The sequence below is a fragment of the Squalius cephalus genome (genome assembly GCF_949319135.1).
Source record: "Squalius cephalus genome assembly, chromosome: 3".
In the NCBI taxonomy this organism is placed as follows: domain Eukaryota; kingdom Metazoa; phylum Chordata; class Actinopteri; order Cypriniformes; family Leuciscidae; genus Squalius; species Squalius cephalus.
This window is the reverse complement of record NC_137124.1, coordinates 11,935,432-11,956,457: the sequence shown is the minus strand read 5'-3', so window position 1 is coordinate 11,956,457 and position 21,026 is coordinate 11,935,432. Positions and strand designations below refer to the sequence as shown.

Below are 21,026 nucleotides of genomic sequence, written 5' to 3'. Positions count from 1 at the left end.
GCAACACGGGGGCCCATTTTTTATGTTTTATCTTAATATTATATTTTACACCCGATTGTAAACAAAGTTATGCATTTTCTACACACAATCTAATATTTAATTAATCATAAAATGGGATAAAATACTCTTTTTTTTTCTAAATATGCCTGGTACATTATTAACAGACATACTTTTGGAAAATACAGTTATTCTACATGAAATGACGGTTTAATGTAATTTATATGTTTATTGACTTTTTTTTCATATATCAGTGTACATTATACAATGCCTCTGTTTTTTTTAACTTTATGTAAACAGTTTTCATACCTAAGCTGAAAACCCTTAAAGATATGTAATATAATGCTATTTTGTTTAGTAATGCAATGTTTATAGGATATTAGCGAATCAAAAATTAGGCTGTGTCATATGCACCTGATTCATATTTCCTTTAATGTAAATGCAAACGTAATTGTTTTTAGGGAGTGAGGGACGCTGCTGCTTTAAGACTCTATCCGCACATGCTGTAAAAGCTCCTACATCCTGGTACTTTCAGCGTTGTCAAGGCACCGATAGAAAGAAAGGTCCAACGGGAAGAGACTGCAGTGTCCTGAGACCGAGCTTAAAGAAAGTTATGTGTCACAACCAGGTAAAACAAACGCATGCTTCACGCACTCGGTGTTGTCTTCTTGTCGCCGTGTGCTTTTACTATAAAGACTCGACAGTCCACGCGCAGACAGACAGACAGCAGCTCGTGAGAAAGGCAGATAGGGAAGACAACATTGTCTCTGTCATACACTGGAAACAGAGACAGCGTGCTCAGTAAAATAACTCCAGTGTTTATTGGATGCCTTTTATATTGATTTTTTTTTTAGAAAATGAGCTTTTTGAACAAATAAATACGTAATGTGACATCAAAACGAGAGTTGGGAAGGGAGAGGGACTCACAACAGAAATCATCAGCCTGTGATTGTGAGACAAGATTTAAAGTGACAGCAACATTTTTGTCCCCTATTTGAGCTTTGTTTGAGTTTAGTTAAAGGACCAATGAGAATAGTTCACCCAAAAATGAAAATTATGCCATTAATTACTCGCAATCAAGTCATTCCAAACCTGTAAGACTTTCGTTCATCTTCGGTACGTAAATTGAGATATTTTTATAAAACCTGAGAGTTTTCTGTTCTCCTGTTGACAGCTACGCAATTACCTCTTTGACGCTTCAAAAAGTTCATTGACTAATCCATATGAATTGAGCAGTTTAGTCCAAATTTTTTGAAGAGACATGATCGCTTTATATGCTGAACATTAATAAACTCACACATCAGTTTTGGTAAACGGAAGCTCAAGCATGTTCGCTTGATGTGCGAGAACCAATAAGGTTCATTCCTGTGTTACGCAGCGCGTTTGATCTGCCGCAAGAACCAATTAAGGTTCAATCTTGTGTGTTACGCAGCACGTTTGATCTTCCAGAAGAATCAGTGAGGTTCATTCTTGTGTGTTACGCAGCATGTTTGATCTTCCACAAGAATCAGTGAGGTTCATTCTCGTGTTACGCAGCATGTTTGAGCTTCTGCAAGAACCAATGAGGTTCATTCTCGTGTTACGCGTCACGTTTGAAATTCTGCAAGAACCAGTAAGGTTTGTTCTCGGTCGTCAAGAAGGTTCTGTTGAGTTTCTGTTTATGTTTGCTGATCAATGATAATATGTGAATAAACTGATCGTGTCTCTTCAGAAATTCATATGGACTAGTTTTGAAGCATCAAAGTGGTAGACTGTCAATGGAGAATACAGAACTGGCTCAGATTCTATTTAAAAGATCTTCATTTGTGTTCCGAAGATGAACGAAAGTCTTACGGGTTTGGAACGACATATGGGTGAGTAATTAATGACATAATTAAAATTTTTGGGTGAACTAACCCTTTAAGTCAGGGTTCACCAATCTCGGTCCTGGAGGGCCGCTGTCCTGCAGAGTTTAGCTCCAACCAGCTCCAACGCACCTGTTTGAAAGTTTCTAGTATGCCTAGTGAGACCTTGATTAGCTGGTTCAGGTGTGTTTAATTGGGGTTGGAGCTAAACTCTGCAGGACATCGGCCCTCCAGAACCGAGATTGGTGAACCCTGCTTTAAGTAATCCTTTACTACATATTTTATTAATATTAGCTTATTTATATTCTTTCAATTGATCCTATTATATTAATAGTTTAATAAAAATAAAAATTGGGCATTGTTTACTTGTGCTCATGTTGTTCAAAAAAAATTTTGAAAAAAATATTTTCTCTTTTCCTTGGAATACAAAAAAAAAAAAAACATATTTTGCAGAATGTGCAGGCCGGTCTTTCCAATACAGTGAACGTAAATGCTATCAAGCTCCAAAAATGCCCCAAAACAGTAGTCCAGAAGACTTTTGAATCCATGAAGAGCAAACTGAAATTTCAGGATTTGATTAAAATCTTCTTCGTCATAGTTCTTAAATCTCAAACTTGTTGTTTGGGCACTCACAATGACTCAAGATTACTGGCGTCCAATGCCATTGTTTCTCATGTGCATCACAGTTTGAAAGTTGAAACTTTGTAATCTTGCTGTACTATGTTTTTTTGTTTTTTTTCTCATAAAGTGATCTGCTGATTCATCTGCAATAACTGAGGCCGGTAGGAATAAGTAGTCTCTGTATAAAGGTAAGCTTCCAGAAATAAACTATAGGAGTAGTTTTGTCAGTAGCTGCTTCACAAAATGCCATGCAATAGTGCACTTCGCCAATCATATGCAGATACTTGTAATATGTTATCAACCGCTCTGAATAAAACACTAAACGAACTTTGGTAAATTACTTCTGAGCTCCATGTGTGACACTGATTTTACATTTATTCATATTTGCATATGTTTTTATGAAAAGCAACTTGCAAGCAGTACTAAAATATGATTCCACATAAAGAAATGGTAACATAAAAAATGCTGCAATACATAATCGCAAAGATGGCTTGAAAAGCACAAAGTACCAAGATGGAGGTAAACAAAGTGACCATTAAATGTAATGGTTTAAATGTAATGGTTGCGGACCAAGTTCCGGTTGTCTTCAGATATTTCTTGACTAAAAAAGTGACAAAAAATATTGAATAAAGTTTATTCAAATTTGTCCCCACTTTTTCTGAAGCATAGATCTAAATTTAATTGCTTTAATGTCAAAAGTTGTAACTTAAGGCAGTGCTTGATGTTCCTTATATATTCATGTCAGAATTGCAGACACACATTCCCCCGGGGCCCCAGACTTCCTCTTACCCCCACATACGTCTTATTTGATGTATCTACAATGTACTACTCCAGGTTTCACTTGAAACCTGGCATTATGCCCCGTGTATATTGCTCTTATGATAAATTGATGGCAAGGTTCCTTATTTTGTAGATCACTTTGGATGAAAGGATCTGCTAAATGAATAAATGTACTGGAGGGTCCCAACCTGAGTTTCATGCCTGTGGACGACTACAGGGACCCATTGTTTCTTCATGGTCACGTATATCACAATTAAGGATTTTGTCACAACCACCAACAAAGTGCACTGTTGGTCCCCGTCCTCCATCCTCCCTTTTACGTCCACTATTTTTAACCCTTAATCTGCTTATATCATCTGGAATATTTCACATCAAATTTTAATGTGAACTACAAAAGTAAAATTCATCATGACAATCTTTGAATGTTGGCTTGTCAAATCATTGCTTTAATGTTTCAAAAAACTTTTACAGAAAGTTAAGTTTAGGTTATTTACACACAGTTTGAAATATATATATGGCATGTGTATTTGCATCCCTACGTTATTGCTCTGGGTGGTTGCTATAGCAATGGAATGTGGTGGATGTTGTAATGTTGCCTATTTGACGTAATACAGAGCAAAACCAGCAACTCCTTTTTTTTTTTTTTTTTCACCTTTGCATATCAGCTTTGCATATATCGATTTTATTTGATAGATTTTATTCCTGTTTTATTTCTGTTTTATTCCTCATGTAGTTCAGTTGTTTGACTGTTAAATCAGAGCCAGTGCTTTTAATCATATTGTTTTTTTAACCGTGTATGGAGTAATATTGTGTACTACAATTATTTTACTATTCTAAATAATTACCCTTGTCAATTTTAATTCCAATTGGTTTCCATTTTATTATTTTGTTGCTGAAGTGTAGCCTCATACTTATGAGTTAGTGAACATTTTGAGATCATGTGTTTTACAAATCTGTCTCCCATTATTCATCAAATCAAACTCCTCAAATTGATTAATTCATTAACTGTTTCTGTTTTCCCTACAGGTCACCTACTCTTGGTTTTTCTGAAAAATGGACCGTATGCCTCAAGCACTGCATGCAAAATCAATCTAAACTGAAAGACCTTGAGAGACCGCTTCGCTTAAATGAAAGATGTGACCCCACAGAAATCCCGTTTAGAGCAGGTTTTGCCCTGCCTAAGAAGACGTAATCCAGCGGTTGATAACCAATCAGCAGCCATGTCATGCAAGACTTTCTCTAAACGTCGTTATCAACCAGCAGCAGAGTTTGATGATGTCACTCTCGCCCGCAAAAGGGAGTATTGGAGGAGCAAGAAAAGAGAGCAGAGGGCAAGAAAGTCATCTGCCAAAAATGAAAATCTGGGGTTTTGCATGTCCTTTGTTAGTGATGAGCCCTCCTTGCAGATTCACAAAGTCGACAATGATCCCACTCTACATAATCATGAACTTGGAGATACTGATGCTCCTAGAAACTCTTCCAGCTCAGGTCTGTCAGAATCTGAGTGTAATGCAACTATGGTACCATGCCAAAAAGAGAAATGGTTTCAAAAGACTAAGCTCAAACATGTCTTACCTAAATTCCCAGAAACAAGCACAAATTCCCTGAAGGGTGTAATGGACAATGAAAAGTCCTCAGTTACAGAGTCATCAAACACAGATGCTAAAACAGTTGAGTCTCTCTGTCCAATAGGCTACTCAGGGCCTACAACATGCATCGAGTTGCATCCAAATAGCATTCGTACTCAAAAAACTAAAGCAAGCATGTTATCCCTTATGGGGAAACAATTAGCAACATCTCCACAAAGCCATGTACCCATGGTTTTACCAGTGCACAACAACCAAAATAAGCCTCAGAACTGTCTCAGACCCTTGACCTCTGCAGAATGTAAGGTTCGTAAAGAGCAGAGTTTCGTCCGCAGTCACATCTCTAAGAGAAGAACATGTGCCTTTGCTTCAAAGCACAACACCAGAGTGGCTATGACTGAAGAAGAGATGGCTGCTAAGCGTAGAGAGAACTGGCGCATCAAAAAGAGAGAGCAGAGAGCAAAGCGTGCTGCAAAGCTGGCACGGGACAGAGAAAGGAGTCTCGGACAAGGACAATCTTCCTGTATCGTGACTGTTTCTTCTCCTGCTAACAGTAAGGCCTTTAGAGGAATCAACCTCAACTCAGTGAATCCCAAATGCCTCAATCAACAGTCATTTGGAGCAAAATGTATTGGTTCTTGGACACAACTACATGTTCAGGACACTAAACCAAACCATACTGCTTCATCCTCTGGTATTTTGCAACCATCCTCGAGTTCTACCCAAGCTCTCAACAAATCCAAAGTGCCCCATTTTGCACATACTCAGAAGAGACGTTGTCAAAAGCCAACAAGGAACTCTTTCCTTGGCGCTTCCAAAGTCGAGTCTCCCGAGGATCGGCATGCCAGACAGAAGGAGTACTGGCGAATTAAAAAGCGTGAGCAGAGAGCAAGGCTGTCTACAGCGGTGAAAGCACGATTGAAGGAACAAGGCGCACTTAAGCATCGTGGGAGACGCTGCCACAACAGTTTCAATCAGATGTGTGGGGCTCAAGTGAGCAGAGCAGGTGCATTTGCAAGTTCCTCTGACACAATTGGTGGTTTTATCCAAGAAGATGGCACAGTGGCGGTCTCCACTTCAAAGACAACATCTGAGTCTTCTCTACCTGCAAGTCATGACTTTTCCAATGTGAAATGCATCGAAAAGGTAAGACTCCAGGTTCAAGTAAGTTCGCCCCGATATTCAGATGCTCATCCAGACACAAAGCTAGTTTCCGCTCCATGCAATGTTTCCAAGGCTAATCAAAACTCTCTGGTAAAGTCTAGCTTGGACAGAGGTGCAGTTATGGGCAGTATGACAGTCACTATCCAGTCCGAAACAGAAGAAGAAAGGATCGCTCGTTTGAGGGAGTACTGGAGGATAAAGAAACGAGAGCAAAGGGCTAGTCGGGCTGCCCGGCTAGGAAATGGTCTGCTTAGGTCGAAGGTTTCGGTGTTAAAGCAGAGAGAGCACAACAAGAAGTCAAACAAAAGGGACAGTATTACTTCATCCATTACCAAAACAGTTTGTGACTCTTCAACCAGTGCCCTAACCCCAATAAAAGAACACATCAATCCTCCTATACATGCTGTATTTTCCATCCCAGAAATTACTCCCTGTATCAAAGATGGCAAACCTTCACCCTGTCCATCCTTAGAGTCACACATTGAACCTCCAGCAGCTGCGAACCATCATGCCACCACTCTTCAGGCTGTGGCCTCCATGAAAAAGCTTCTGGAGGAGTCAGTTTGCACACCGGAAGCCACTGAAATGCATATTAAGAGTGCAAATGAGTCTCTTCGGCTAAATGAAGATGACCTTCTTACATCTGAAAATGCAAAGCCAAATATTTCTTTACTACAAAACGTCTTATTAGAGTGTAACGTCTCAGAGGATAGCCTTAAAGATATCAAATTGAGTCCTAAAGCATTAACCTTAGAGGACACTAGCAATCAAATGTCTTATAACTTCTGCCAAGGCACTGCAGATGGAGGTCATGCCCTTTCTCCAGTGGCTGTGCAACCTCAGTGCAGAAACACACAGACGTTCAGTGATGATGGAGCAGATCCCAAGCAGTCCTACCCTTCACAGGCCTCGCACAATCAGAAGCTTGGTGAGAGCGATGAGCTTCAACGAAAGAGAGAGTATTGGAGGTTAATGAAGAGACAACAGCGGGCCAGAAAAGCCAACGAAGATGCAGCCAAAAATGCAGTTCTTCGCAATCTGGCTCCACAGGTGAGTCGCATTGATGTTTGCTTAGCATTGATGTCAGGTCTGGGCCAAGTGAGTTTTTTTTTTTTTTTTTTTTTAAACCCAATTCCATAATGGTTACATTTACCAATTGTTTTAGTTATTTTAAGGAATAAACATGGGGGACAAATATCTCATTATTTGTCAACCAAATAATGAGATAATTTTAATAATAAACAAATTTAAAACAGTTCTTGCAGTAATGCTTACATATGTGTCTTAATAACTGTTCCCAGTCATTTTGGCGTTAACTATATATTAAACAAGAATACTGAACAGCAAAAAAACTGCATAATGTACAGTAAATCATCAACTATATGTTGTCATATGAACAACTAGTAAGTAACTGCCTGATTTAAATCTGAGGCCCTTATCCCTGGTATTAAGATGCGTTTTGGTCGATCGGATCACAAGTAGACATGGGAGACACGTTACCGTTTACACCAGGTGTTTTAATCCGTCTCTTTTGTCCACTTTCAACCACTTCTGTTCGAGGGGAGGGTCTATGGGTGTTTTTTCTTCTTCAGATCTTTCGATCTAATGGACAAAATAAACTTGCGCAGTTCACATCTGAATGGAAAAACATACAAAGGGCAGCAGCTTTCGTTTCCGCTCTGACAGCCGCAAGACCAGCCGAACGATGTGAGTGAGTGTAAGAAATCAAGAATAGTGAGAGAACATTGTGCTTGGTACGTTTTTTGTCTTCAAACTAAACTTGGGTCTCCAACCGACAAAGTTTAAATACCGTCTGGCTACTGCGCTTCCCATAATGTTTACGCATTAGGCGGAGAGTAGATGGTCTTTTGTGACTGTTTGAAAACATTCAACCACATAAGCTAATGCGGTCTAATGCGTTTTCGAAAGTGGACAAGCTCAAAACTTTTTAGACCCCGTTTGCACCTGTATTTAGCGTTGTCTACTTGTGATCCCATTGACCAAAATGCACCAAGTGTAAACATTTTGTTGAAAGCTTTATGTGTTTGATTCACTTACAAGAACTGACTCATTAGAATCATTTCTGAAATCAAACTACACTCCTTTCACAGACTTCCCAGAAAAAAACACCCAGCACAACTCTACTGCTAGCCATGTCCCAGGACACTTCCACATGCAGACAGATCCCCATTCAGAAGACAAGAAGAAGGTGCACCAAATCTCCAGGTCCACAACCTACAGATAAATCAAGAACTCACAGAAGCCAGATAGTGGTAACGCCAAATCCACAAAGTGATCCACAGGAGGTTATACGTAGAAGACGCATGCAATGGAGGATCAAGAAACAGGAGCAAAGAGCAAGAAAGGCAGCAAATGTAAGAAAGCTTCGGAAGACAAAACTCCCTCCACAAGGCCAGTCATCGGTAATTATTTTTTTTAAACCTGATAGATTTATTTGATCTTATTTATAGACAGTACCATTCAAAAGATTGCGGTCAGTAAGATTTGTTTTTAAAGAAATTCATACTTTTATGCAGCAAGGATGCATTAAATGGATCAAAATGTCTCAGTAAAGAAATTAATAATGTTACCAAAGATTTGTATAGAAAATAAAGGTTGTTCTATTTGTTCTATTCATCAAAGAATCCTAAAAAAAAAAATTCATTGTTTCCACAAAAATATTAAGTAGCACAACTCTTCTCAACATTGATAATTATAAGAAATGTTACTTAAGAAGCAAATTGGAATATTATAATAATTTCTTAAGGATCATGTGACACTGAAGACTGTAGTAATGATGCTGAAAATTCAGCTTTGATCACAGGAATAAATTACTTTTTAAAATATATTAAAATAGAAAAGTCATTTTAAATGATAAAGATAGTTCATAATATTACTGTTTTTATTCTTGTTTTTGATCAAATAAATGCGGATTATAAGAGCATAAGAGACTTCTTTCAAGAACAATAAAAATCCTACTGATTCCAAACTTTTGAACGGTGGTCTAATTGCAGATAAAGAAAGGGACGCAAATAAAAACACAATTTCAAAACCGCAGTAACATCCCCCTTTATTCACAGATTATTCTAAAAGCAAAAAAGACTAAAGTGCAGTACCGCTGTGAGTTAGAGTGGGACTGCGATACCCACGCACACATCCCACTGATCATGCGCTTGTTTACTTTTGTGACAGATCTGTTGAACCAATTTGTGGTTTGCACAGCGCCGTACAAACTATCATTATCAGGGGCTCACGCATGTAAATGGATCATTTACTCATGTTGTTTCAAACCTCTATGATTTCCTTTCTTCTACTAAACACAAAAAAGATCTGTTTCAACTGTTTTTGCCAATACAATACAAGTCAACATCGGACCCCACTGACTTTCATTGTATTAACTAAACATTTTTCAAACTGACTTTTGTGGCCCAAAGAAAGAAAGTCATACAGGTTTAAAATTACTTGAGGGTGAGTTTACACTGACATCCAAACATCACAGTACACCAAAACCCTCTAATAATAACACTGCATGCTTTATGTCCCCCGGGAGCCCAGGCTATATCTCAGCACCAGGATTTCACTGACACATGGGGGTAGGCTTTTTTGAATGTGAGCAGTGTTCTCGGGGGCCCCATGTGGGGCCCCAGCAATACCTCAGCACCAGAATATCACAGAAACATTTTGGAGGCATGTTTGGGGCCGTGTACAGAGGCCATATGTGGGGCCCCAGTGCCTCCAGGCATGTATGTGCTCTGGCTTTACTTTAGAGTCATGGAAAACATAGGAAGAATTTTCAGGACAACATGTTGGTGATGGGTTTTGTAATGAATAGGAGTAAAATAATACATGGTCCTGTTTTTGGACCAAGATGGTGAGATACCAGAGTTTTTCTACCAAGTAACTTGACCTGAATATTTGCAGTGAATGAGGCCCTTTTAACATTTCTTTTTTCTTAGGAGTTGGGCCTCCTTACTAGTCTAGTTCCTTCCCCCAGTTCCTCAAATGTTTGTATCCCAGAGGAGCAATTCAAGGGTTAAATTGAACGATTACTGTAGGCTAAAAAAAGTGCCTTAATCGCTGTGGCAGAAATAACTAGACTTCTAGACTATGTAGCAGTTTAACTTAACCTCACACAAGGCACCAGTTAAATGACACCAAATATGTTTTGAGTTTTGGTCACACATCACCTAAGGTGTGCATGAGAGCGTCAGATGACTTTTTCCTTCTGTTATTGCGGGGCATCAGCCAGGAATGTTACCTTGATTGTAAAGATTATTCATTAACTAGCATCAGCTATATAATGTCTTATGTAAATTAGAAAACCATATGCTGATATTGTACAACAATGCCAAGGTCTCTGGAAAGAGGTTTGGTTAAGTGATATTTTACATTCCACGAGCCTTGAATGTGAAGCATACGAGGCCCTGAAGTAGGTGCAGAAGGCCCTTAAAAATCTGGAACATGCAGACGAAGGTGCCTTGGAGTGAAGGTTTATTTGTCTTAGCTTAACCCTGTTGCAAATGTGTTTTCTGCCTCTCTGGACCAGAGACTTGGGACGTGCTGTAGTTGTTATTACAGAACATAGTGTTTGTTAATGTCTCTTAGAGTCTCAGAGCATGGAATTTGTTGTTGTCTCTTCCTTCACAGGCCGGAGACTCAGAATGCTGTTAATCTGTTAATGTCTCTTCCCTCGTGGGCTGGAGAGAGACTCAGAAATTGGTGTGTCTGTTACTGTCTCTCTGGACGAGAGACTCAGATTGGTGTGTCTGTTAATGGCTCACCTTTACAGGCAACAGACTCAGAACGAGTTTGTATCTGTTAGAGTCTCTCTGGACTGACTGGAGACTCAGAACAATGTTGAAAGGGTAGTTATCCCTTTCTGATGAGGAGGAGATTGCAATTGGGCGCTTCTCCATTCCAGTGCTATGATTGGCTGCTGGCATCAGAGGAGAGACACACAGTGTGGTCCACGCTTCATTCTCCTGTAGAACTCATTTGCATGATCTAAAGCACACAGTTAGAACAGTGTCTTAAAGGTTTTACCAATGCATTTCTCATGGTGGTCCAAACCACCACCAGAATACCTTTGGCAATGTTCTGAACACATGGAGTTCAAACATGATGGAAAAAGATGTAACTGTCATTCATTTGTACATTAACAGCTGAGTTTGTGTAAGATGTTGTACTACAAATAGCTGTCACTGAGAATACTAATTTCTATGAATAAGTATGAAATGGATGTTGTAGTTTACATCAGTTTCCATACATGGTTATGAATGGATGGATTCTTTTGTTTCAGCCATCACTGCTGCATACATAATGTCCTATGGAATTTTTATTGCACTAAGTGATCAGTCTCAAGATGTGTGAAGGGCAGAAACTGAATGTGAACCAATGAGAAGTTTTGTCCTTCCAGGGCTTGGTCCTATGGGTCTTCTTCCTGCCCTCTAAGAGGAATCTGACAGTTGTCCTAGCATCCTAATCTGATGGTGTTGGACATTTGTTTGTCCACCAAGATCCAGTCAAAGTGTAGCAAACTTTCTCCACTGTTGCAGTCAGAGAGGGGCCCCATCAGAAAACTGGGCCCTGGAATGTGTTGTTCAACTACAATCTTGCATTTATACATTAAACTTCCAAGGAGCTTGTTAAAGATTAGGTGTTGCCATTCGCTGAGCACAGTTGATGTTTGAAAATTAAGTCACGTAATGTTTATTATCCTTACCTTTTTTCTACCTAGGGTCAGAACACCACCAGTTTCGTATCAGCAGTTGTTCAGAGGTGAGTAGTAGTTCAAAAATATTTGTCTTTAATAAGTTGTCTTTTTTCACTTTTATACACTACTGTTTAAAAGTTTGAGGTCAGTAAGATGATATATGTTGGTTTTGAAAGAAGTCTCTTATGCTCACCAAGACTGCATTTATCTTATCAAAAATAATAATGTTGGTTTCTTTTTCAAACAGCATAAAATCAGAAGACCAACTAGACTATTTAGCTGAGCCATGTCAAACTGCACTCCAAGGTTTTTTAAATTCATTTTCTAATACACACCATTAGTTTGCCAAACAGTTTAAATGATTATCTGGTAACTGCTTATTACTATATCTTTTACCACCTTTAAGAGGAGTCAAGCGTTGCACCAAATCATGCAATGGAAGGACCTTTATCACAGGCCGAGTGGAGAAACGTCTACCTCATGGACTCTGATCCTGTCAACCCGTTGTTGGTGTGTATGGTTTGTGGAGAGCAGCAGTACTCCCTCAGTGTGGACGGGGCGAAGACTCACATTGAGGAGGTGCATCCTAATACACTATCATTGGGAGAGCTTGAACGTCAAGGCATTCTGGATGCCTGGGATAAACAGGTGGCCGTCCGCGAGCACTTCATCACACACCAGCTTCAACAGCGACGCAGAGCTCCTACAGGTAACAGGGAGATCTACATTCAGTCTGGCTTTGAAAATAAGTAATAATTCATTTTATGATTAATTTTTCTGAACAGAGTTTCAACTGCCCGGTTAAAACTGAAGATAAAGACGTGAGTGAACTGACAGAGGACAGTCGAGATGAAACGCATTCTTTTATTCTGCTGCATTAACTGCCTTTATGAACCTGAGATGAGCCAAGGAATGGCTGATTTATTTATTATTATGGGTATTACTTTTGTTAAATGCATACCAATTGTACACTAAATATATACTATATTTATCATTTGATCAAATGAGACCTGACTTTAAATATTTTTCTCCTGCCTTATTGATCTTCCTTGCACAAATGTGTGTAAAGATTATGTTTTATTACGAATTGTACAGTAAGTACTATCAGTTTTGTTGTAGTCTTTTATGTAGTAGATTAATATCTTTTTTAGTGATAGGAGGATATTGAAATGTTGATTCTACCCTTTTCTTACTGATGTGCTACTGAGCCTCATTAAATGTACTTTTTAATTTGGGTAATATTCAGAATCATGGAAAGACCTGTAAATGAGGTTACCAAATAAGATATGTAAAAACATTCTCACATGCACAAACAACTGGAATATATTATCTTAAGAATTGCATTTTGACCATGTGTTTTCAGTATCTGTACAGATTGTGCAATTTGCAAAAAATTTGTTATTTTCTTTTTGTAATAAATCGTTGCACTGCATAATGTATATATTATTTTGATATCTTTACTTTAATCTTCATTCATTTACCCCTTTTTGACTTTCCATGTTTGTTTGTTTTTTATCTTAAGAATTTCTGTCTGAACAGGGTATTGCTTTTTCTTCCTCATGAGTTTATAAATGCACAATAAAATGTAATTTATGTTGGACAAATATCTATACACATAGAAAACAGGTTTGAAAAAAAGCCCAAGGATTAAATCATCAAAGGTCATATATAGTTTAACAAACATAGTTTGTTAGTCTTTACAACTAAGCCAAGGACAAGTAAAATTTGTAATAAATTCTGCTTCCCTCTTCAGTCCACATCTGTTGTACCTAATAAGTCATTTTGTTTGCTTGTCTGTAATTTAAAATGTTAATTAGCTTAGCATGCCCTTTATATGCACCTTTTTATGACCGAGATGTTGCTGAATATTTTAGCGATTGCTTAGAAGTTTGGCTAAAAATATAGGTCTACTTTTCTTAGAATAGTACAACTAAAATTGTTCTGACTAAACACTAATACTTAACTTAAAATGAGCACTAAAAAACAGAAATTATATTATATTAAATAATGCACATAAAATCAAATCATTGGAGAAATGTTTATTTTATTGCACTGCCAGATCAGGTCATGACGCATTTACACTTACACATCATAAAACGACTTTGCATAATGTAGACCGATCTCAATTCAAAAATAGTGTGGAACTGGTAAAACATCAGTCAGTACCTGATAACTAAATTAAATAATTTTAGATTCATGTAATGCAACCACACTCTAGTAGATCTCACTTGAGATCTTAATAAAATGCATGGCATGGCATTGTGAAACAACTCTCACTGGTTCACTCTTTGTGAGCGCTGTGGTTCATCTTCAATAATCTGATCTATTTCAACCTCCTGCTCAGGGGTTTGCTGAGCATCTGACGAGGTTTGCAGTTCCCGAGGTCCAGATTCCAAACGGAACACAGTGGGGATCTGGCCCAATATGGGACAGGTCTCCTGTAGACCAGAAATCCACTGAGACAGAGTGGCTTGGTCACCCTGACCGGCCATACACATGGCGTAAACCAGCCCCTCTTCCACTGCAGGATCAAATGAACACAAATCATTGTGTATAATTGGTGATATGCAAATCACTTCATTCAAGCCAATTTGACAATGCAATATATGCGTCTCACCGTCATCCACATTGAAACTCTCATCATCACCAATGTCTCTTTCCAGGTCGAGTTCCACTCGCTGAGGATAGAAGAGACTCTGCTCTGGACCAATCAGCTCGGGGTCAAAGTCTTCCTCAACCTACAAGAAGACCAGATGCTAATGCATAATCCAGAATGTAAATTAATTCTTAATTTTACTATGTATTGTTGCATTCTTTTAAGTATTATTTATTGAAGAGGTCATATTATGCCCTTTTACTTGATTTTGTTTTTGGGATCTACTAGAATAGGTTTTCATTCTTGAATGTTTAAAAAAACACATTATTTATCACATATTCGACATTGTTGCAGCTCCTCTCTTCCCAGTCTGTCAATATGGCTCTGTTTAGTTCCTGTCTCTATGAAGCCCCTCCTTCTGAAAAGCGCAATTTGCTATGATTGGTCGGCTGGACAAGTGTGTTGTGATTGGTCAACCGCTTTAATCATGTTTCAGAAATGTCCCGCTCCTTACCATAACCACGAGTTTTAACACACTACTAACGCAACTCAACCAGGCCTTTACTTCGCGTACGACTTAGGGGCCATTTGCATGACACTGTTTTCAGCTAAAAACGGAAAACTTTTTTTGGTCGTTCATGTACACAACAACAGCGTTTTAGGGGCCTATAAACGCAAACATTTGAAATCGGGTTTGCGAAATCGTGAAAGTGCAAGTTTTTGAAAATTATACCGTTATAGTGTCTGTTTAAACTACAAAAATGTGAATTTGTGAAAACAGTGACGTCATGCACATTATGTGTTTAATCCATAGGTGCGTAGTGTTTCTTTAACAAAGTGACATCGCCAACTACAGGCCTGGCATGCATGATGCAGCATTTTTAGACAGTTTCGCAGATCTGTGTGAACAGGGAATGTTTTGTTAATGTTGTTGTCTGTACGTGAACAAAGCAAAGGAAATCCTTTTCTGTTTTTAGTATTTCGTTGTCGTGTAATTATTTAAATAAAGAAAATTGTGATGTGTTTGTTCACAGAAGAAAACTTGAGACTACAATGAAGGCGTTTTAGGGAGTTACACAACAGTGAGCACTAATATAGAGAAGAACTCACATTGGAGTGACTTTGTGCTTTCCCAGCCAACATGTCCCCGCATGTGGGCCCCGCATTGGTTTTATCTGGGTTTTATGGGCGCCATCTGGTCATGGGATCAGAGTGGGCACTTTAATGGGCTGAATGTGGGCCCAAGCTTGGTTAAAGTTGTGGGCCCCAGTTCGGTTGCCCATTATTGTTTATCTGGGGGTCCCATGTGAGCCACATTTGGGGTATATTAGGCTTTAATGTTTATTATTTTACCAATATTATCAATTCTATGTCTTTTCTTTCTTTACTCTATAGGCATGAAGCTGAGGAGTCCGTACAGGCACAGGAAAAAGCTTTTCATCCTGATGCATTCAAGAGGTTTTATCTTCAAGTTAAATAAAAAAAAAAACATGATTTACACATTGCGAGTTGAAGTCATTTACTTTACAGTTGAAATATTTTATCATGTAATTTAAAATATATACAGCACCACATAAAATCAGCTGATTTTAGGAATTCTTTAGTCAGGTACAGGTAGTTTAAAAGTGAATTTTACATAGTAGCTCATTATTTGACCCACTGTAATATTTAAAGGGGTGGTTGATTATGATTTCACTTTTATAGCTTTAGTTAGTGTGTAATGTTGCTGTTTGAACAAACAACATCTGCAAAGTTACAATTCTCAAAGTTCAAAGCAAAGGGAGGACACAAGCTGTTGAAGCTCCGCCCTCTGTGCTGGGAGCAGCAGCTCATTTGCATTTAAAGGGACAGACACAAAAACGGTGCGTTGTTGCTCACCCTCAAAAAGTGACCATTTTAACATGCTATATAAAAATATCTGTGGGGTATTTTGAGCTAAAACTTCACATACACACTCTGGGGACATCAGAGATTTATTTTATATCTTGTGAAAAGGGCATTATACCACCCCTTTAAAGAAATCACCCACTGTGGTCCCACAAGAAAAATATAATGGTGCCATTAGAGGGTCCAGTGTGATCAGCCATGTGGGCCCCATAAGGGTTTTGTGTGTAGCCCACCTCTGTACCATTATTAGCACCCATTTGGGACCCAAGTGAGCTCATATAATGAACCTCCAAATAGGCCCCAATAAGAGCCCAGTATGGACCTATCATGTGCCCCCATTGGATAACATACATAGGACCCATGTGGAGCTGATGGACACATTTCTCTGGGCCCAAGTGAAAGCCCATCACAAATCCTCATGGAAATGTTGACTGGGTTGTAACTTTGCAAAGCTTTTCATTCTCAAACAGCAACATTGCACAGTAAAGAAAGTTGAAAATGTAAAAAAAAACATAATAGGTCCTCTTTAAGGGAATTCTTTAAATGCCACCATTAGCCCAGTTACGGTACCTTTTCCTCAGGTGGTATAGGGTCTGCCTTAAGTAGGAAATAATGAACACAAGTCTTCCTGAGCCACAGTGGAAATGGGCCTTCCACATACACAGGCCTGCAGGGATTGTGTTTAGCCAGAAGAGAGCGCTGGTCTGGACTTTGAATACCTAATAACAAGCAAGAAACAATGGGCTTGGTTTTGTGTGCAATTTCCATTTTAAAAATGGATGTCCAGTCACTTGTTTTACACTTTGTATTACAAAATAGAAATGTTTCTTATAAAAGCATTAGGCCTACATTTGGTTCTCAGCACAGTCATACTTAAATGAATCCTTCATGTTAAATACAAGTTTGAGCGCATCAAGAACGCCAAACGTAGTGTAAAGTTCTTTATCTGAGGTACAGATGAGATAAAGATGACATGCATTTAACCCAGAATATTTCTTAAATAAAGCTGATGTTCAATTATCACTAATGGCAAGAGCTACATACCTAGAATATGAGGACGTGTGACTTCTTGTCCTGTCTCTGTGATGTCTGTTGACGGATACTACAAAGAGTGAAATAAAGCACATTTATCAGACTGAAAAGCCTTTATTTCCAGAAACAGTTAACATATACACTACTGTTGAAAAGTTTGGGTCAGTTTTGTTTTTAAAAACATTAATACTTTTATTCAGCAAGAACACATTATATTGATCAAAAACTACAATATGCATTTATAATGTAACTTGTAAAGTTTCCACAAAAATATTAATGTTTTCAACAGTGATATTAATAAGAAACATTGGTAACACTTTACAATAAGGTTCCAGTTGTTAACATTATTTAACTACATTAGTTAAAGGAATAGTTCTGTTGTAGATAAATTCTGTCGTCATTCACACACCCTCAAGTTGTTCCAAACCTGTATGAATTTCTAACTTCTATTGAACACATAAGAAGATATTTTGAAGAATGTTGGTAACTATTGACGGTAGCCATTGACTTCCATATTAGGGAAAAAACACAATAATGGGAGTCAATGGGTGCCGTCAACTGTCTAGTTACCAACGTTCTTCAAAATACCTTCTTTTGTGTTCAGCAGAAGAAATAAACTCATATAGGTTTGAAACAACTTAATGTTCATTTTAAAAATTTACTAGTACATTATTAAAATCAAAAGTTGTATCTGTAAATATTATTTAATGGACCTTTGATAACGAACTAACAAAGATGTATTTTATAACTTAACATTAACTACGATTAATAAATGGGATAAAATTGGAACCAAACAGAACCTTATTGTAAAGAACTGAAATGATCCTTAAGCATCAAATCAGCTTATTATAATGATTTCTGAAGGATCATGTGACACTGAAGACTGGAGTAATGATGCTGAAAATTCAGCTTTGATCACAGGAATAGATTGCATTTTCAAATATTATAAAATAGAAAACAGTTGTTCTAAATTGTAATAATATTTCTAAATATTTTAGATAAAAATCGAATTGAGAATAAGAGACTTCTTTGAAAAACATTAAACAATTTCACAGACCACAAACTTCTGAACAAGTTCTGCTTGTGTGATGCAATGGTAACTAAGGGTTTCATGACAGCGCAAAGCAGTAAATTAAAGGATCACCTGATAGATCGTTACTTTAGCATCCGGGTCATCTGCAATCCGGGTAAGACTGAATCGAGCGAGTTCTACTGGGTCACTGGGGAGCACGTGTGGGACGGGGAAGGGGTTTGCGTGCTTGAATCTGGGGAACCAGTACATGATACGCTGGTACTTCCTCATGGGATGACTCTTTTCCCCGAATATCTGAGCCAATAAAACTTTGGTCTCCACATTGGGTATGATACCTGTTAAAATTAAGAAGGAAATCATTAAAGCAATGCACCAGTTTTGCTTTCTCTCTTACAAAAACACAGACACACACCATAATTCTCCATCTGCTCCAGCAGCTGCACGCCACACTCTTGCTGTCGCGGGTAGTGGTTGAACATCCTCTGTATGAAGTTCTGTGGCACAAACACCTCTTTCGGAAACACATCTAGGAGTTTGTTGTAAACGGCAATGTCTCGTTCTACTCCGAATTCTGGCATCTTCTTCAGGGCAGCATAAATAAACTCCACATGTCCTCTTCGCCGAATGTCCGCTTTGTTGAAAACATCCACGACCCTGTTAAAATCAGCTTTGGTCTTTGAGTCTCTAGCAGCTCGCTCAAATAAATCATCATGTCTGATCAAAGTTTTGTCTTTATGTTGCGTCGGATGTTCAACTGCCTTTTCAAACTCCGTCTGGTTTGGGCGACTCGTGGAACAAACTGCACTGCAATGGAATGACCTCAAAAACTTGGAGGAACAAAAAAGGACAGAAGAACACAGGCATTAACGCAGGTGCGCACAGACTATAAAGCAGCATTACTCAGAGGTGAGCAGATACCTGGCCGTTCCTGTGCTGTGATCCAGGGGTTTGCAGATGTGCTCCACCGGGCGGGGTCACTCGTTGTACGGGTGTCCCCAGAAAGCGTGTAACGCACCCAATGCACTGGATCCGAAACAGATGACGAGGAGCGTTCATGATTATGACATCACAAACCACAGCAGATCAATTACAAATGTGCTGAAATTAACCTAGAAAGGAAACGACACACACAAACATCACTATCAGAGTATTACTATATATTTTAAATGTAATAATTTATCGATTTATATCTATATTATCTTAGAGAATCTAAGAATCTAGAGAATGTATCTATCTATCCATCCATCTATCTATCCATCTATCTATCTATCCATCCATCTATCTATCCATCTATCTGTCTTTTTGTCTATCTATATGTCTGTCTGTCTATCTATCTATCTATCTATCTATCTATCTGTATGCTCATTAAACTTAGGTTAATTAGTAATTATATAATGCAAAAACAATCACATTATTGTGCATCTGTCTGTCTGTCTGTCTATCTATCTATCTATCTATCTATCTGTCCGTTAATCTTAGGTTAATTAGTAATTATATAATGCATAAATTATCACATTATTGTGCATCTATCTATCTATCTATCTATCTATCTATCTATCTATCTATCTATCTATCTATCTATCTATCTATCCATCCATCTATCTATCCATCTATCTGTCTTTTTGTCTATCTATATGTCTGTCTGTCTATCTATCTATCTATCTATCTATCTATCTATCTATCTATCTATCTGTATGCTCATTAAACTTAGGTTAATTAGTAATTATATAATGCAAAAACAATCACATTATTGTGCATCTGTCTGTCTGTCTGTCTGTCTGTCTGTCTGTCTATCTATCTGTCTATCTATCTATCTATCTATCTATCTATCTATCTATCTATCTATCTGTCCGTTAATCTTAGGTTAATTAGTAATTATATAATGCATAAATTATCACATTATTGTGCATCTATCTATCTATCTATCTATCATCCATCTATTTATCTGTCTGTCTGTTTGTCTATCTATCTATATGTCTGTCTGTCTATTTATCTATCTATCTATCTATCTATCTATCTATCTATCTATCTATCTATCTATCTATCTACCTATCTATCTGTCTGTCTGTCTGTCTGTCTGTCTGTCTCAGAGAAATATAATTTAAAGCCTATAGAAGTAATTATATAATTTAAATCACATTATTGTGCCATTTACAACTGACGTTTTCTATAAATGTAATGAGCCTATACAATAAAACAATGAAATAAAATGGCAAGGAAACGCTAAACAATACTTTATCAATACTCACGGTCACTAAATCCACTCAGATTTCTTTCTGCTGTCAAGTCTCCTTCAAACACGCACCGGCTGACTTCCTGCTCCTGGTGCGTCGTCGTTCAACTTCCCCCCATGAAACGTCCCGAAGAACGTTCCACTCCCATTGGTTCCGGGCGTGTTATTCACGCAATCAGCACTAGATGGCAGAACGGTATTGGGTGAAAACTAGATGAAGCTGTCAAAGTTATGTTTTTACTTTTTCATTAACCGGGGTTTGTAAGTGGGGGAACTGTATAGAAACGAAGTAGCGCGACTAATTTCAGTTTCGCTTCGTGCAGTTAGAAGGATACGTTTAGGAATCTCACGCTCTCAATCAACTTCACATGGGATGGACGCGGTTCCTGGAGTGAGTTAAACCCAGCCCGCGAGATCGTGCACTTGCCTTATGCGACAGACACTGCTCATTTCCTGGATTCGTGATTTCACAGTTACGACTTCTTCAGTGGCTCCCACGCGTGTGTTGGTGTGCGTGAGTGGGGTCCCGCAAGCTCTTGG

The 21,026-nt window shown here is 38.3% G+C and overlaps 2 protein-coding genes across 2 annotated transcripts; one reads left to right on the top strand and one right to left on the bottom strand.

The window, feature by feature from the left end:
• Positions 1 to 521: 521 nt before the first annotated feature.
• Positions 522 to 13,168, top strand: LOC307156416 (uncharacterized protein). Its single transcript, XM_079867749.1, has 8 exons — positions 522 to 625; positions 2,590 to 2,650; positions 4,269 to 7,042; positions 8,104 to 8,415; positions 11,730 to 11,770; positions 11,953 to 12,011; positions 12,112 to 12,414; positions 12,491 to 13,168. Exons 3-8 carry the CDS (start codon positions 4,370 to 4,372, stop codon positions 12,508 to 12,510), a joined length of 3,408 nt encoding a protein of 1,135 aa, XP_079723875.1. The 5' UTR covers positions 522 to 625; positions 2,590 to 2,650; positions 4,269 to 4,369; the 3' UTR covers positions 12,511 to 13,168.
• Positions 13,169 to 13,725: 557 nt separating this feature from the next.
• On the bottom strand, positions 13,726 to 20,586 carry ecsit (ECSIT signaling integrator). The gene is made up of 8 exons (XM_079867771.1): positions 20,503 to 20,586; positions 19,172 to 19,362; positions 18,666 to 19,080; positions 18,365 to 18,588; positions 17,233 to 17,290; positions 16,759 to 16,907; positions 14,323 to 14,443; positions 13,726 to 14,226 (listed from the first exon to the last, which is right to left on the bottom strand). Exons 2-8 carry the CDS (start codon positions 19,307 to 19,309, stop codon positions 13,979 to 13,981), a joined length of 1,353 nt encoding a protein of 450 aa, XP_079723897.1. The 5' UTR covers positions 19,310 to 19,362; positions 20,503 to 20,586; the 3' UTR covers positions 13,726 to 13,978.
• Between the last annotated feature and the right edge of the window lie 440 nt (positions 20,587 to 21,026).

Coding starts and splice junctions, on each gene's coding strand:
- ecsit (XM_079867771.1), bottom strand. CDS start 19,309: ATGAACGCTCCTCGTCATCTGTTTCGGATCCAGTGCATTGGGTGCGTT. Junction 17,291..18,364: donor CTAAAGTAACGATCTATCAG/GTGATCCTTTAA, acceptor CACTCTTTGTAG/TATCCGTCAACAGACATCAC. Junction 14,444..16,758: donor CTATACCACCTGAGGAAAAG/GTACCGTAACTG, acceptor GTCTTCTTGTAG/GTTGAGGAAGACTTTGACCC.
- LOC307156416 (XM_079867749.1), top strand. CDS start 4,370: ATGAAAGATGTGACCCCACAGAAATCCCGTTTAGAGCAGGTTTTGCCC. Junction 8,416..11,729: donor CTCCACAAGGCCAGTCATCG/GTAATTATTTTT, acceptor TTTTCTACCTAG/GGTCAGAACACCACCAGTTT. Junction 12,012..12,111: donor ATGTCAAACTGCACTCCAAG/GTTTTTTAAATT, acceptor ACCACCTTTAAG/AGGAGTCAAGCGTTGCACCA.